Raw genomic sequence first — 14375 nt, 5'->3', positions numbered from 1 at the left:
CGATCCGAATGCCATTTCCCATTTCACTCGCAGCCACCGTGCTTCAAGCCAGATAGCGATGTAATCATGCCCCTGCGCCTACGTAATCGTGTCTGCAGTGTGACGTCGCTCGTGGTGACACGTGACTTCGCAAATTATTCAAGACAACATCTGTTATCTGTGTGATCTGTAGCTTGAATTGATGAATGGAAGTTTAGAGAAATACGAAAACACACAAATAAAATGTCTGCATGTTTTTTGTTTTAATTCCCACCGAAGCAAGAGAGATGCACTTCCGCTTCGTCTGCTTGTTCCCACAGTCGTGCGGTCACGTGTGCAGGTACCAAAACTATGTCATTTTCTACCGTGTTCCAGCGCGTGATCACGCACGCTCTGTGATTTGCTTGTTCTGTCTCAGTATTCGTGTAGCACTGAATTGTACCGCTAGTCATGTTTCCTTGTGCACAGCACGCAAAATCGTGCGCTGTGCATACGAGACAACATCTCGCGTGCGACGCCGTCGGCGGAAGTGCGTAGTGCCGAAAAAAAAAGTGAGAAGCAAAAAAAGAAAAATGAAGGCGGGGCCAGTGAAGTATGCGTGATGCGACCCTCGAGATCTGGTACGAGAGAACGCAGGGAAGGAATTTCGATTGCGTAGGCTAGACGGGGCGCGTGGAGAGAGTGACTTGCTTGGCAGTGGAGCCCACCTGCTAAAATCCATTTGTACATGGTGTGCTCGCTGACATTCATACGTGCAGCCATCTTCTTAATTAGAATTCATGCACATCTACCGCACTCCTTCCGCACTGCTCCAAGCATGTTCAACCGAATTTGTTCATTCATTCTGTGTAAAGAGCAGCTTCGAATGATACCACACAAGCAACTCTGTGGATGGAATTTTTGCGAAGGATGAAGCACTACCCAGTCCTCTGTGGTGTTGTGGCTGCACCGACTACACACATAAATTTAGCCACTGACAAATAAATGAATTGTTAGTACTTTTTAAATGCAAACTGATGTATGTATGGCAGCATTGCGTTAACTTTTTTGTCCTCTGCATGTTTTCATTCGGATAAGCAGAGAACTCTATCATATAGCCTCAATAAATATGTTATTAATTAACGGGGCAAGATCGCACCATAAACCGTCCTGTGACCTGCAGAGAAGCTTCTAAGCAAACACCTGCTGACAAGACCACTTGTCAAGCTCATTGAGTTGTCCAACGGTTTCCGAACTGTGGCACGACATCTTGCTGCGCAAGAATCTGCGCTCACAGTTCATGTAGCCTTGGCTCTGCTGCACGGAACTACTGAAACAGAGTACAGATGGACTGTACAGAAGAAAGATGTCATTGGGAAGTACTGCATTTTGTTTCAAAGCCTGGCGCTGTAGCACAAGATGTACCACGGTGCTCGTTTTTTACATCTATATCACAAAAACAAGCCCAATCCATAACACCTATCCTGTTGTAATATCGCCAGCACTCCTGGCTTTGCCTATAAATCCTCCATTCGTCTTGGTCCGTGCAAAAATTGCCTGATGCATAAGTGCTCAAGAAATGCTAATTCATGATTAAACATTTTCACCAGATCAACAGGTGAAAAGACACTTAAATTTAGTATTGCACAGCTTGTGGTCAACTATCTGAGTGTTAGTGTGGCACACACACATGCAAAGGATGCCGGCCACAGATGTCGGGACCAGATGGAGCTGCACCAGCCGCCAGCAGGGCCGCCAGAAGTTCGGTGTGTCCAGCAAGGCACGCCAGGTGCACGGCTGTGCGGCCTTGTTCGTCCTTGGCCTCGGTCGCATAGCCAACTCGCAGCAGCTCGTTCACCACCACCAGGTCGCCTACCAGTCAAAAGATGGGGGATCAGCACCACAGCCACTTAAGATGCCAACCATGCAGCTACTTACCAAATCCCAGAGGTGGCTCAGAGGGAAAAAGGAGAGAGAAATGGGTGTAAGTGCAAGAGATGCAACGTGTCTTAAAAGCAAGAAACAGAAAACGTTGCATAAGTGACAATGTGCATGCCTGTAGCAGGCCTAGTTTGTGAGGAGCTAGCTCATAATCTATCTTTGTTGCTGAGCTAGTTGGTTCATGCTAATAAATTAATACCGGCAAGTGCACTTTCAAGACGGCACAGAGAAGACATCGATGCACGGGACAAGCGATACTTCCTACTAATTTTTATTGTGAACATTTTGCCTACTTATATACTCAGCAGAACAAGATCGCACAAGTGCACTGTCCATCAAGGCACAATTGCGTCACATCACAGAGCGTACAGATTACAGCATCCTTTCTAAAAACTGCTTTTCTTTGCTATGCAATACAACCGATGCATTGCTAACATAAGCGCTCTCTTCCTTTCTAATATGATATGCTTCTGTGATTTCCCTGGCCAAAGCATTCCCACTCCTGCCTAGAATCCGAATATAGGAAAGAATTGGCTTACAGGGACAGGACCTACAATGCACAGGCAGATGAATGAAGCTTCATTAGCTACAGATTGCTCGTGTTCCCGTGCCTGATCATTGACACATCAGCCGGTTTGTCCGATATAAACCTTTTTGCAAGTAAGTGGAATCTCGTACATAGCACCAATGGCGCATGTCATGTAGGGCTTGGCATGCTTCGTTCCACAGGTGGGTTTCCTTGTAGGTCCCAAAATGCGTGGGCACAATCCAGCAAGTTTGTGGCGAAGTCATGCTGGCAAAGTTTTGTGCTCATTTGGCTCAGGATAGCTTTAATTGCCAGATTGAGTGCCTACAGATGGCTGGTTTCCCTTGCACTATTTTGACAGCTGTGCCCGAGGCCCTCCTTCAAAAACTGAATAGCAGGAAAAAGCCTCAGCTGGTTCTATGAACTAAATGGCCCGAAGTGGTGCCCTACATTCACAGGGTTGAAGAATGTGGCAAATTCACAACCTGAAGAATGTGGCAAAACGGTACAATGTGCCTATTGTTTCTTCTGGGCCACAAAAACTTGCTGGGTTGTGCCCACGTATTTCGTGACTTCCTAGGAAACCCACCTGGTGAAAGAAGCATGCCATGCCCTATGTCACGTGCACTGTGGCATTGTATATGACATTCTGCTTACTTGGGGAAATGTTTATACTGGACAAACTGGCCAATGCATCAATGATTGGGAACAGCAACACGAGTGATCTGTATCTAATGAAGCTTCATTTCATTTGCCTATGCATTGTAGGTCCTGTCCCTGTAAGCCAATTCTTTCTAGTGTTTGGATTTGGGAATGCTTTGGCCAGGGAAATCATGGAAGCCTAACATATCAGAAAGAAAGGGAGTGCCTGTATTAGCGATGCGCCTGTTGTATTGCGTAGCAAAGAAAAACAGTTTTTAGAAAGGACACTGTAATCTGTATGCTCTGTGATATGATGCCTTTGTGGCATGATGAACAGTGTGCTTGCGCAATCTTGTTCTGCTGTGGAAATAAATAAACAAAATGTTCACAATAAAAATAAGTTGCGAGTATCACTTGTCATTTGCGTCGATGTTTTCTCCCGTCCTGTCTTGAAACTGCGGTTACCAATGTTCATTTACTACCTGAACATGAATGCATTAGAAGAATTGGGAGGAAGTGGTCAGTGACTAAGGGTGGGAAGGTGTTTCGCTGTTGCAGACACTAAAACTGTATTGCCCACGATAGACACCCAAACAGTGTTCATTAAGTTCTTGTTGAAACATACACAGTCATGATTGAGTGTAGAGATGATATCTAATATCAACAGTGCTACATTTAGGTTGCTAAATTTGGAGGAATAACAGAGATGGTCTGCACTCATTGTGTGCCAGTTTCAAATTTACATTTTCAGTATTATTTACTTTCTATACATAAAGCCACAACTATATTTTAGGCCAAGTCACATCCAATACAAGTCAGCCTTTTATAACTCAGCATTTACATCGAGTCACAGAGCTCTTTAGGAAACGAGCATGGACCGTGGCACCAGATATACCTTGAGGTTGTATCGTAGCAAATTATATTATACAATTAGTAAGTTTCTCATTTCAAAGCAATTCTGATCATAGTGTGACACACAAACAAATAGAAAGACGCAGTGCACTGCTTGGTCGCACTGCACAGCCAGTTTGACAATGAAAAAGGATACTTCATTGAGGTCAGTGAAGCAGTCAGATGCAGGAAGCCTCCTGTCCTACTATCGTGCAATGCCACTCTAATGCAGCTCGTGAAAAACTGTGAATAATAATTTTGCCAACAAATGCAGTGCAAGCTTGGAAGAAACCTCAGCTTCCTGGTATGTATTCGCATGGCTCGTGCAATCACTGGGGAGATGCGCCTCAACAACAAGTCAAATTTTAAAGAGCCTGAACTCTGCATGTTCAAAGTAATGTATGAAAAAGACGTCTGACTCACCTTGCCTGGTAGCCCGGTGCAGCAGATTGGTACGGCCATGGCGTCGTGTATCAGGTGGAGGTGGCCCTCCTCCCGGGCAGGGACGCCCTAAGGGTTGCCCCCAAGGTGCCCCACCTTCTTGGCTGCCCTGGTGCACCAGCTCCTCCAGCCCTGCCATCCAAACACAGTCACTCTGTCATGTAGTCTCCTCACTCCTCAACGCTTATGTTAGACATTCTGAATATCGTGCTTGAACATATGTATTGAGAAAAGGTCTATAGAGGGGAGGGGCTGTAAGACAAGCCAGCGCCTTGCAAAGTCCATGCGCTGCGATGCAGCTCAAAGGCTGCTCTCATTTTTAAAGTGACTCGCCAGCTATCTGCACCTGCTAGCTGTTATTTTCCTTCATCAGCCTCCAGACGTTGATTAATTTAACTGATTTTGATGTCCCACAGCACAGCACACAACCTCTGGATACAAGTATGACCAAAAAATTTCATGGTGCAGGTGTTTGTGCACACATGTACATATGCATGCATGCACATGCATTGGCAAAGGAAATAAGAAATAAGCTCATTTAGAAATTTAGCCAATGAACCCATAATTGGCAGCGCAGGCCTTCGTTCTTGCATAGCCAATTCTGCATAGGTTATTGCATAGGTTATTTTTGCTTTCTAAACATGCTTATTTATTGCAAGGGGTTGACCTTCTGGCTTTATGACCCGCCAATGGACTTGCCATTGCACAGGCAATTCATGGTGCCTGTAGCACTACAACTGTGCATCAAGTGTTTCATACAATGGTAAGAGTCTATGTCTTAGAAGCACAACTGTCTACAAATGCTTTAGTGTCCCTCTGGGTTTTTGGAATTTCTTAGAAATTCAGGGAGCAATAAAGAAACACAGAGGAGTAAGTGGCAGTTCAGTAGCAGCCAAGAACTAACTGCCCTGCAGTTAGTTCTTGCACAGAATCAAGCACAAAAGTATCTCAATAATATTTGTACCCACACAACATGACCATGAGGGATTTTTAGCAGCAAAAGCCAAGTGTTTCACTGTATACCAATTGCAGCCATCTAAGGCTCTTAACCAATCTGACCCCTGCCTGTGCCTCCAACTTCCAACACTTCGGTACACTCCTCACTACACTTCAGGTACATAAGGATGATGTTTGGGTAAATTCACAAACCGCTCACAATATGCTGGGCAAGGCAGCATACATATGCTGTTCCTGGGAACTTGCTGCTGTCCATGCCATATTTAAGCGTAGCTAATGCCAATGGGGTACATTCTGGATAAGAGAAGTCTGGCCTTCATGCTTCTACCATGGCTAATAATACTGTATTGCACAAATTGCGGAACAGAAGAGATGTTGAACTTGCTTGGCAGGAGGCAGGACAGCACCTAGTGCATTCAGAAAAATTTGTCTTTCACTAGACAGGCTGATTTTATTGATCAGTGCTAACCAATGATGTCAGTGTTATGTTTCTGTATATCTTCACCTGTATTGAAATCAAACTCTCATATATTTGTTATGGCTACCCAGTACACAGGAAGTACTGAAAATAGGTGGCAGTAAAGGTGGTGGGTTGTACATAACAGGCGGGTTTAGCCTGGTGACCAAGGCTGGCAGTTGCTCCATTCGAGTGTTTCTTATATCACTGCGGTGCTTCATACCTTGTATCAGAGTTAAAACTCCAACTCTTTGAGCTTAGAATGATTTTAGTGTTTTTGTTACAAATTTAATTGGTTTTGTGCCTGGATAATCTAGTCTATTCATGCAAACAACCTGTGTGCTGAAAGTGATGTAAACAGCCAAGCAAAGTGACCAAATGTGGAGAGAGAAACCACGTACCATGCACAACAGGGCCCCCGTTTACGCTGAAGAAGGCATCTTCCCGGTGTCTGTGCACTTGAAGGTGGAGCACCTGGCCTCCCTCCGCCACACTCAGTGCAAAATCTCCCGGTGACGACCCACTCGGACGTACTAGAAACAGGCCATCCTCTCCTGCATGTGAAAAGACGTACACCTTGGCTAAGCGCAAAGCAGCAGTGCACGACTTGTGGAGAATCAGAAAAAGCAGATGCACACATCTTCCTCAACAAATATCACTTTCTTCTCTTGCTTTTGCTGTGGCTAGTCATTTTACTCTTAAGTGTAAAAGATTAAATTGACATCTTAAGTAGAAGGCAGCGAGAAACTCATCTAATGCATTTGTGGTGACTCAAGAAATCATAAATATGATTGCGTACAAGCACCTGACATGCAGGTAACAGGCCACCACTGATAGTTATGATGAATTCTAATGGTGGAGGCGGCACAACTTTTTCTGCTCTTCTTGAAACAAGTATGTTCCAATGACAGTGAGGGGGTGAGTGCTGATACATGCGAAGTTCGAACGAAACACAAATACCGATGCTGAAGCCGCTGCTTAAGAACGGGCATTTGGCAGGATGTTTTACTTGCGCTGACTACATGCAAGGTATCCTGGGCAATACTGGATCCAACAGAGCACCCCTGCTCTCACACCATACTCCGGCAATGTTCCTTAATCTTAATCTGTGCTCCAATCGCAGATTAAGACATGTTGCTCTACACCAGAGGTGCTTGCTTGCAGAGTCGGTCAGCTCCTCCGAAGAATTCACCATTAGAGATGTATGAGACACACCAGCTATACATAGCTTCCCTTTGTTTTGTAATTTAACAAAATTATCAAGGCAATATCCTGTTCTTCTGTGCCATATAACATGGTAGTTATAATTCCCCTTGAATTTCCCATGGAAACTCATGTATATGAAGTTTTGCTAGGCAAATATTTTCTATAAATGGGTATAAACAATCCTAGTGCCCCATCTGATGAAGCAGTTTAACACTCCTGTAAGGCTGTCATCAAACCAGCCTCACTGCTGAGTCGGCTGCTATGCCTGCAATTTACCGCTGCTGCCTTGTCAGCTCATTGTACCAACCTCACGGACTCCAGCACTTTCCTGCGTGCCGTGCACACAACACACCGCACCTTGGTGTCACACACCTTGTGAACGAGGCACCAATGACGAGCCAAATTCCAAAGCTGACTTATCAGCCTCCAAAAATAACCCCACGAAAGCACAAACAATTAAATTAAAAATTATGGGGTTTTACATGCCGAAACCACTTTCTGATTATGAGGCATGCCGTAGTGGGGACTCCGGAAATTCGGACCACCTGGGGTTCTTTAATGAGCACCTAAATCTAAGTACATGGGTGTTTTCGAATTTCGCCCGCATCGAAATGCGGCCGCCATGGCCGGGATTCGATCCCGTGACCTCATGCTTAGCTGCCCAACACCATAGCCACTAAGTAACCACGGCGGGTCGAACAATTAAAAAGAGGCCTTCTGGTGTGCCAGCAAACACCGGTTGTGGTCCAAAAACTGAGACAGAGCCCAGAGTTTTCGAAACTCAACAAAATATATTTTTCAAATAAGGCAGTTACGTTTACACATGCACTTCAGCTAGGTACATCACAATGCTATTCAGATGGGTATTAACAAAACTCTTGAAAGTAATTAACGACAAGCACTAAGAGTTAAACATAGACATTACAGAATGAATAGGAGCACCAAGTGTCCACTCATATTCACCCGTGTTGGTCTTGAGCCAGACATCCTTGGCATAGCTCGTGGCAAATCTCGAAGAAGGAACTTCTTCCGAAAATGCAGACGTTTGAGAAACTCGTCGACCAGCTTGTCAGGGATGGACGGATGGGTGGATAAAGCTTTATTGGATCTATTTAAATGTGGTTGGGCCCTTAGACGTCCGGGAGCCCCCTGGCCGACATCTCTAGGCAAGCACAGTCCACCAGCCAGAGCTGGTCATCCGAGCAAGTGGCCCGAAGAGTGGCCTCCCATGAGGAAAAGGAAGGGTTGGGAATAGACTCTACCGCGGGGAATCCCTTGCTTCTGCAGACAGTCAGTCTACGCATCACATCTCTTCACCGGCACGTTCTGATCTCTTCAGATTCCAGCATGGTGCTTTTATAGCCTCCGCCGGCGTTTCTCGAACTTTCCGATAGAGTTGTTCTCACATAGCATGAACAAAACCTGGCAATCTAGAGATTTCTCGCATATTTAGCCGCATCCACAGTGACTCATCCATCGGCGCAAGTTCGGGCTGTCCCCCTCTCACTCTCTCTCTTCTCGCTGTGTGTTGAGGCCTGAGAGGGTGTTTAGGCATGCCTGCTCTCTCTCTTTGAAGCTTGTAGTTGTCGTTGATCGGGTTGGTTGTCTGTGGGGTATGCGCTCTCTCCCTCCGTCAAAACTGTCATGGGACATGAGGCTGCTTTGCTAGCTTGGGTGATACGTGGCATGCACTTTGATTGCACATACTTTTGTGACACTTGGTCAAAGGTTGGGTATGCCATAATGAGATTCAAACAACAGAGCATGTCACTTTCGATGTAAGGGGGAAGGATGCTTCAGTACAAACTGCATTGCCTAAGCGCAACTGCTATAAACTGCTGCAAATTGTGGGGTTCTCACTTGTGCTCTTGGGACAAAGGAACGACAACACAGTAGTGCAAACAATTACAAGGGCATTTATTGCACCTTTCATAGATCAATGCCTGCTAGCCGAGTTGCTATCCACAAAACATGCCGATGGGCGCGCGACAAATCTAGGAAGTCCGACTCACCGCGACCGGATAACGAACGAATATGTTCGCCACATGCTGGACACCAACGCCTGGTCATTCACGTGAACGGTGGCGCGTTCAAATGAGCTCTTGCGAGACGGTCTCGCAGAAGCATGGATTGGAGCACGTGCGGAACGTCCGTGCTGCTTGCCGAACCCGAACCAAAGAGGAAGCGCCTTCTCCTTTCCGTGCCCAAGTAACCCTGCCATTAGGTGGCGTTAGCACAGCAACACTCGCGCCATCTCTCATACTGCGCTTCAACTAGACCGACTGCCACGGGCATGAGGCCATGCGGCGAAGCCAGATTACGGGTGATGGGAGCTATGCGGGAAAACAACTTATCAGGGGACGTGTGAGAGTCGCGCATCCCCACAACATCCACAGTCAAGGGATCTCTCCTGTCCTGGGATTGTATTTTACAACAATTAATTCTGCTTCTAATTTTTTGGACGCTGCACTGGCTCAGACGAAGCTGTACCACCATTATTACTAGAATCTTTCTGTGATGAACGATGTGAATAGAAAATGAAGTGGCTCATTACACAATACAACCTCTGTTCTCATGTTCTCCATGACTGCTTAGCTTGTCAGCATATCATTAACATGCTGGCGGAGTGCTTCAAGCTTGATTTCATATGACGCTCATTGCCAGGCTGCCAGCATAAGGAAATATTTTCTTTCTTGTTGTTTGGAAACATCCACTCGTGTACAGTGTTGAGCGTTACATGAAATCAGAGACCTGCAACTTTCTTCCAGCACATTCACGAAATGTTCGTAACATCTGTAAGCCCTCATTTCATTGATGATGATGGAGCAGAAAATATTTCACAGTCTTTCGGCAGTGCGGTGAAGGCTTTTGCATCAGCTTCAGCTTATCTAGTGCTAACTCATTGCAACCCCCCAGAGAGCAATGTCAGCCAGGAACACAGGCACTGGTTAAGTAATTTCGGCTGTCCGTTCAGCATTATTATAGTGACATTTTACTTATTGTGTCTGGTTGTCTGTCTACATTTTTGCATACCTTATTGCTGTGCAAGCTTTTTTTTCCCTGCTCTAGCATTCAGCCTCCATTTGCATGGCACATTCACTATGGCTGCACCTTTAAAGGTCCCGATTCCTATGAATCATGACCCGCAAGTGAGTCTCGCTACTCTACAATATTCTCAAGCTCTAGAGAGTTGATGGCACACTGCTTCCAATCAGAAGCAGCAAGAATTGTTTCCCTCAGTTAATTTTTCATCACGATGTTGCTTGCGCACTACAGGAAAGCTCTGCACAGCTGCACAGGGAGAATACCCATTATAACCGACCTGTGACACGAATTGCAATGAACATGTAATAAGCACATTGCATGCTGAGACAACTAAGGATTTTGGAAAACCAGCTTCATGAAGTTGTCTTAGTAGTTGTGAAAAACCAAGAGTGGCAAAGCAATGACAGCACTTCTTTGGTGGCAAGCCTATACAAGCAACATCAATACCTTTTTTGACCGATTGAGAGTGTTCTTAGTGGTGATTTAAAAGCTGGTTGTAGCACCAGCACTTGTGAAGCTTTGTCCAGAAATTGGATTTTGCTACTTAAGAGAAGTTTGTAGTACAGCAAAGCCTCATTCTCAAGCTTTTAAACTCACTTAGGTAAGTATTGCATTTGACTGGGTGATTTGGAAATGCATAGTAGATGCCTTTGTATGTGAAGGCTAAAGTAAGCGAATGAAGACAGGAAACAATAAAAAGAAAGCAAGAAAGTGTGTGGTCACCCTATATGCACATTATAGTTCACTTTTAAGGAGAAAACAAAGTCAGTATTCTGCCGCAGAGCATTGCTGAAATATGGCATAAAGGCCCACAAACTTATTTTTTATGTATAAATGCGCAGCCACCTAATTACATAAGCCACCTATATGACAAAGAAATGTCCCTGTTATACTAATTTTTCTATTAGTTGGCTTTACCCAGTGGCTGGGTACAGCCACTGGGTACCCATTAGTTGGCTGTACCTAGTGAGCAGAAGTCTCCGACCCCCAATCCACACGCTGAATGTGGCTAGCAGAGAGCCTTCGACTGATTCGCTACTTATGACTGGGCGGTTAATGGCAACTGGCCCTTTGCAGCACTTTCTCGCAGCGGAGGCAGCTACACTAGATCTTGGACGCATAGCACGCCTGGAATAGTAGGGGAGGGAAGACCTCTTCAAGGAATTATGAACAATATTCCTTGAGTATAGTGTGGAGAGGAACAAACTGAAATTAGGAAAAATACATGTCTGGGGTAAAATGAGGCCTGAGTGGGTAAATCACCAAAGCTACCAAGGCAGGTGGGTTTTCAAAGCCCACATTCCTGCGCTGCATGCTCATTCAGCAAGCACGCTATGCATGTGTTTCAGCTGTGAACTATATCAGTTTGAATGGGCTGAATAATTTCCGGTTTCATGATTTCCTTAAAGAGGTTAAAGCTAAGACATGCACCATTACACTGCGGTGCACCAGGTTTCTTCACATTTCTTCAGCCTCAGAGGAAAAATAAAGGCATTTCATGCAGAAAGAAAGTGACATAAATAGATGCTGTCCGACAAATCTAAATGTAAATCTAGCTCCTCTGATGAACACTCGAGCCTCCACCCAGTTTGTTCCTCAAGCTTGCAAACTGATTTCAGTGAAATAGTACAACAGAGGGATCAGCTGCACTACTTTCCTTAGCCATACTTTTCTTGTCCTCCAGTGAGCGAGTACAATATTATCTTATCATACATTTGCTTTGCTTGTATCTGTGCTGTTAATTGCACAAGTAAAAATGTGCATTTTCTATTTGTATTTCTATGCACCTGTATGTATGCTTCCATGAAGATATTTATGCATCTCCAGAAGAAATGACAAAAATAAAACATATTTTATTTCAGTATTTAGTTACGAGGGCGCATCCAGAAAATTCTGCATAGGTTCAATGAATACCATCCGACCCTCGATGCTCTTTAAAATCTAGAATGTGGCACTCCAGCCAAATAGTTTGGAGACCCCTGAACCAAAGAAAGTTAATTTGAGATACAGCATTTGTGCAGTTCTTCTGTGAAGTACAAACTAATTAGAATGTGCAAGCTAGTTAACAGACTTGAGGTGGCCTTCCAGAATAAGAGCCAGATGGAGGTGATTTAATAGGAGTGGTTCACTTATCAAGTGTACTGTGGGTAAAGAGGGTGCTGTCTGAATGAGTGCATTCCACATAAAAAAAAATTCTGGCAAAACAATGTAAAACGTGCCGCTGCAATGGCCTTTTTCATGAAATAACTGTTGTTAGGAATAACAATAACTTGGAAAGCAGTCAAGGTGTATTGCACTCATAAAGATTTTGCCTTGTACATCAGCCAAAGTGCCACTGCGTTGCATGACACGACAAAGTACAGTTTATGAATGCCATGTTGTAATAAATCCTTTAGTTGCGAGTACAGCACTCACATTGTCTGCTTTTCTTGTCCCTCAGGTCCTTCATGCTGTTGTGTTCTTTTCTAAAGGCGTTCAGTGACCAACTCACCCTTGTGACTCTTCCATATATGGCAACTTGTACAATACAGAACAATCGCAAGCAGGTCGAGGTGGTACACACTGGGAACCTAGTAGCAGCATCCTGTCATATCTGTCTTGTTGGTGTCTCTTTCTGACTCTGACTCCTTGAGTTGAATTTTTCTTGTCACTGGCATTGACAATGTGAACGTGATGAAACTTTTATTTTCCAACTATGCAGACCGTAATTTGCAGTGCTTGTAAGTGGCAGCCACCTTTTCCGGGACTATGAGAACTGGCATAACAAATGACCAAAATAGTCCTCCCGCCTGTTCCTCTTGCATAATTTCTGCCAGTGTTTGTTCATCATGGCTTTGTTATCACCTGCCCCATCATTAAACCCGCAGTCCCCATACGAGCTGCATCAACAGATAGTGACTTGGGTCAAGGTTAAGTATGCTTGCTCTAAATACAGGTACGAGAGTAAAAATATCTGGTCTGTGGTCTGTTTAATACCATCTTCAACACTCAATGACTGCGAGCTTGCTCAAACTTCTCTTGTAAAACTAACAAAAGTTTGGACAGCTTGAGAAGTCTTCAGAAGTACTGAGTAATGCTAAAACATCAATGGCTTGATTGGAAAAATGTTGATATAAAACCAGTACACTATGTGCACGCCTACTTCCTGTGTTCATTCCATTAATGGATGTAGTTCTGAACTCACGTTGCCACTAAATAAGTTATGAGAAAGCACTACGTCGCGAATGGCATTAAGCTTTAATGCCATTAAGCATGTCCGTGTGGCACCCCGCGAATGACATTAAAGTTTAAGGCATTAGCCAGTTAATGTCATTTTCTGTGCCCGTGTGGCAGGGGTATACTGACTATACTGATCATTCTCTGGAGAACATAAGACATCAAATACTGACTGGTGTGCATAACATCTTGTCACTAGAGTATTTGAATACTCAACAAGAACTGGACTCGAGAAGAGCAAAATAACATTTTTCTTGAGTGACATGCACTAGTGGCGAAACTGACGAGCATTTTTCAACGCAAACTTCTCTCGATAGGCCTCAGCTACGAGAGATGTGGAAGCCAAGACAAAGAAAACAAATAGAAATGAAAACATGCCTTGCGGTAGGAGCAGCCTTTCGGCACTAGCGCGATCAAGAGTAGCATGAAACCATTCGCAGGCATCTGGCGTCTGGGCAGCAAGTCTTTCGGACGTGCTTGTGTCACGGTCGGACACCGAGTAGATGCTTCCTGCAATGGATGACAACACAGATGTTAAACAGCATGCGTGACAGTCGAGTTGTTCGGCCAGCAGCGTCGCGAAAATGTCACGATCGCGCACGAGCGTATTCATACATGCCAACACAAAATCCAAGGTCCTACCGCAGCGTTACCGCACTTACTTGCTAGCGGTTCCGGCTGCATTTCGTGCACATCCATTTCGACGATCGCAAGGCAGTCATCCAAGGGACATCGGTGGGACGATCAGAAAAGAAACCATGCTCGTCCCGATCTAATACACGAGTCAGTTCCTCTTGAGTCATGCAACAGGGTGGTTTGTACGGCTTGCCTGCCCCGTGTCCGGCAAGCAGATGACACGCCGCACTCGAGCAGTGCCAGTACACGGATTCATTCGGTAGCTACAACCGGATATCGGTGAGTGTCAGTGAGTAGACGTTTTATTGTTGAGTTACCGCTTGTGCTAGCAATAATTGGGTGAATCAGCGTAAAATATAGTGCTGTCAGAAAAAAAAAGGAGCAGGTTTTGAAGAGAACATAAATATAATGAGTAACCATGAACCGAGGACTTATTGAGCGCATTTTATTAAGGGTAAC

At 44.8% G+C, this 14375-nt stretch overlaps 1 protein-coding gene across 3 annotated transcripts in view; it reads right to left on the bottom strand.

Annotated features, from left to right (window-relative positions):
* Shark (SH2 ankyrin repeat kinase) overlaps window positions 1-14194 on the bottom strand; it is a 54767-nt gene extending 40573 nt beyond the window's left edge. The window contains exons 1-6 of one of the 3 annotated variants that reach the window (XM_075679809.1): window positions 13943-14194; window positions 13659-13790; window positions 6215-6367; window positions 4382-4531; window positions 1897-1912; window positions 1647-1830 (exon numbers count right to left, since the gene is read on the bottom strand). In XM_075679809.1, the coding sequence (XP_075535924.1) occupies window positions 1647-1830; window positions 1897-1912; window positions 4382-4531; window positions 6215-6367; window positions 13659-13790; window positions 13943-13979 (672 nt within the window). In that variant the 5' untranslated portion in view covers window positions 13980-14194. Of the gene's footprint in view, window positions 1-1646; window positions 1831-1896; window positions 1913-4381; window positions 4532-6214; window positions 6368-13658; window positions 13791-13942 lie in introns of those variants that run through there. The other 2 variants (XM_075679810.1, XM_075679811.1) reach the window with 2 other exon arrangements.
* Between the last annotated feature and the right edge of the window lie 181 nt (window positions 14195-14375).

Source organism: Dermacentor variabilis, chromosome 2 (assembly GCF_050947875.1).
Source record: "Dermacentor variabilis isolate Ectoservices chromosome 2, ASM5094787v1, whole genome shotgun sequence".
NCBI classification, from domain to species: Eukaryota; Metazoa; Arthropoda; class Arachnida; order Ixodida; family Ixodidae; genus Dermacentor; species Dermacentor variabilis.
This window is presented reverse-complemented; position numbering and strand designations above follow the sequence as displayed.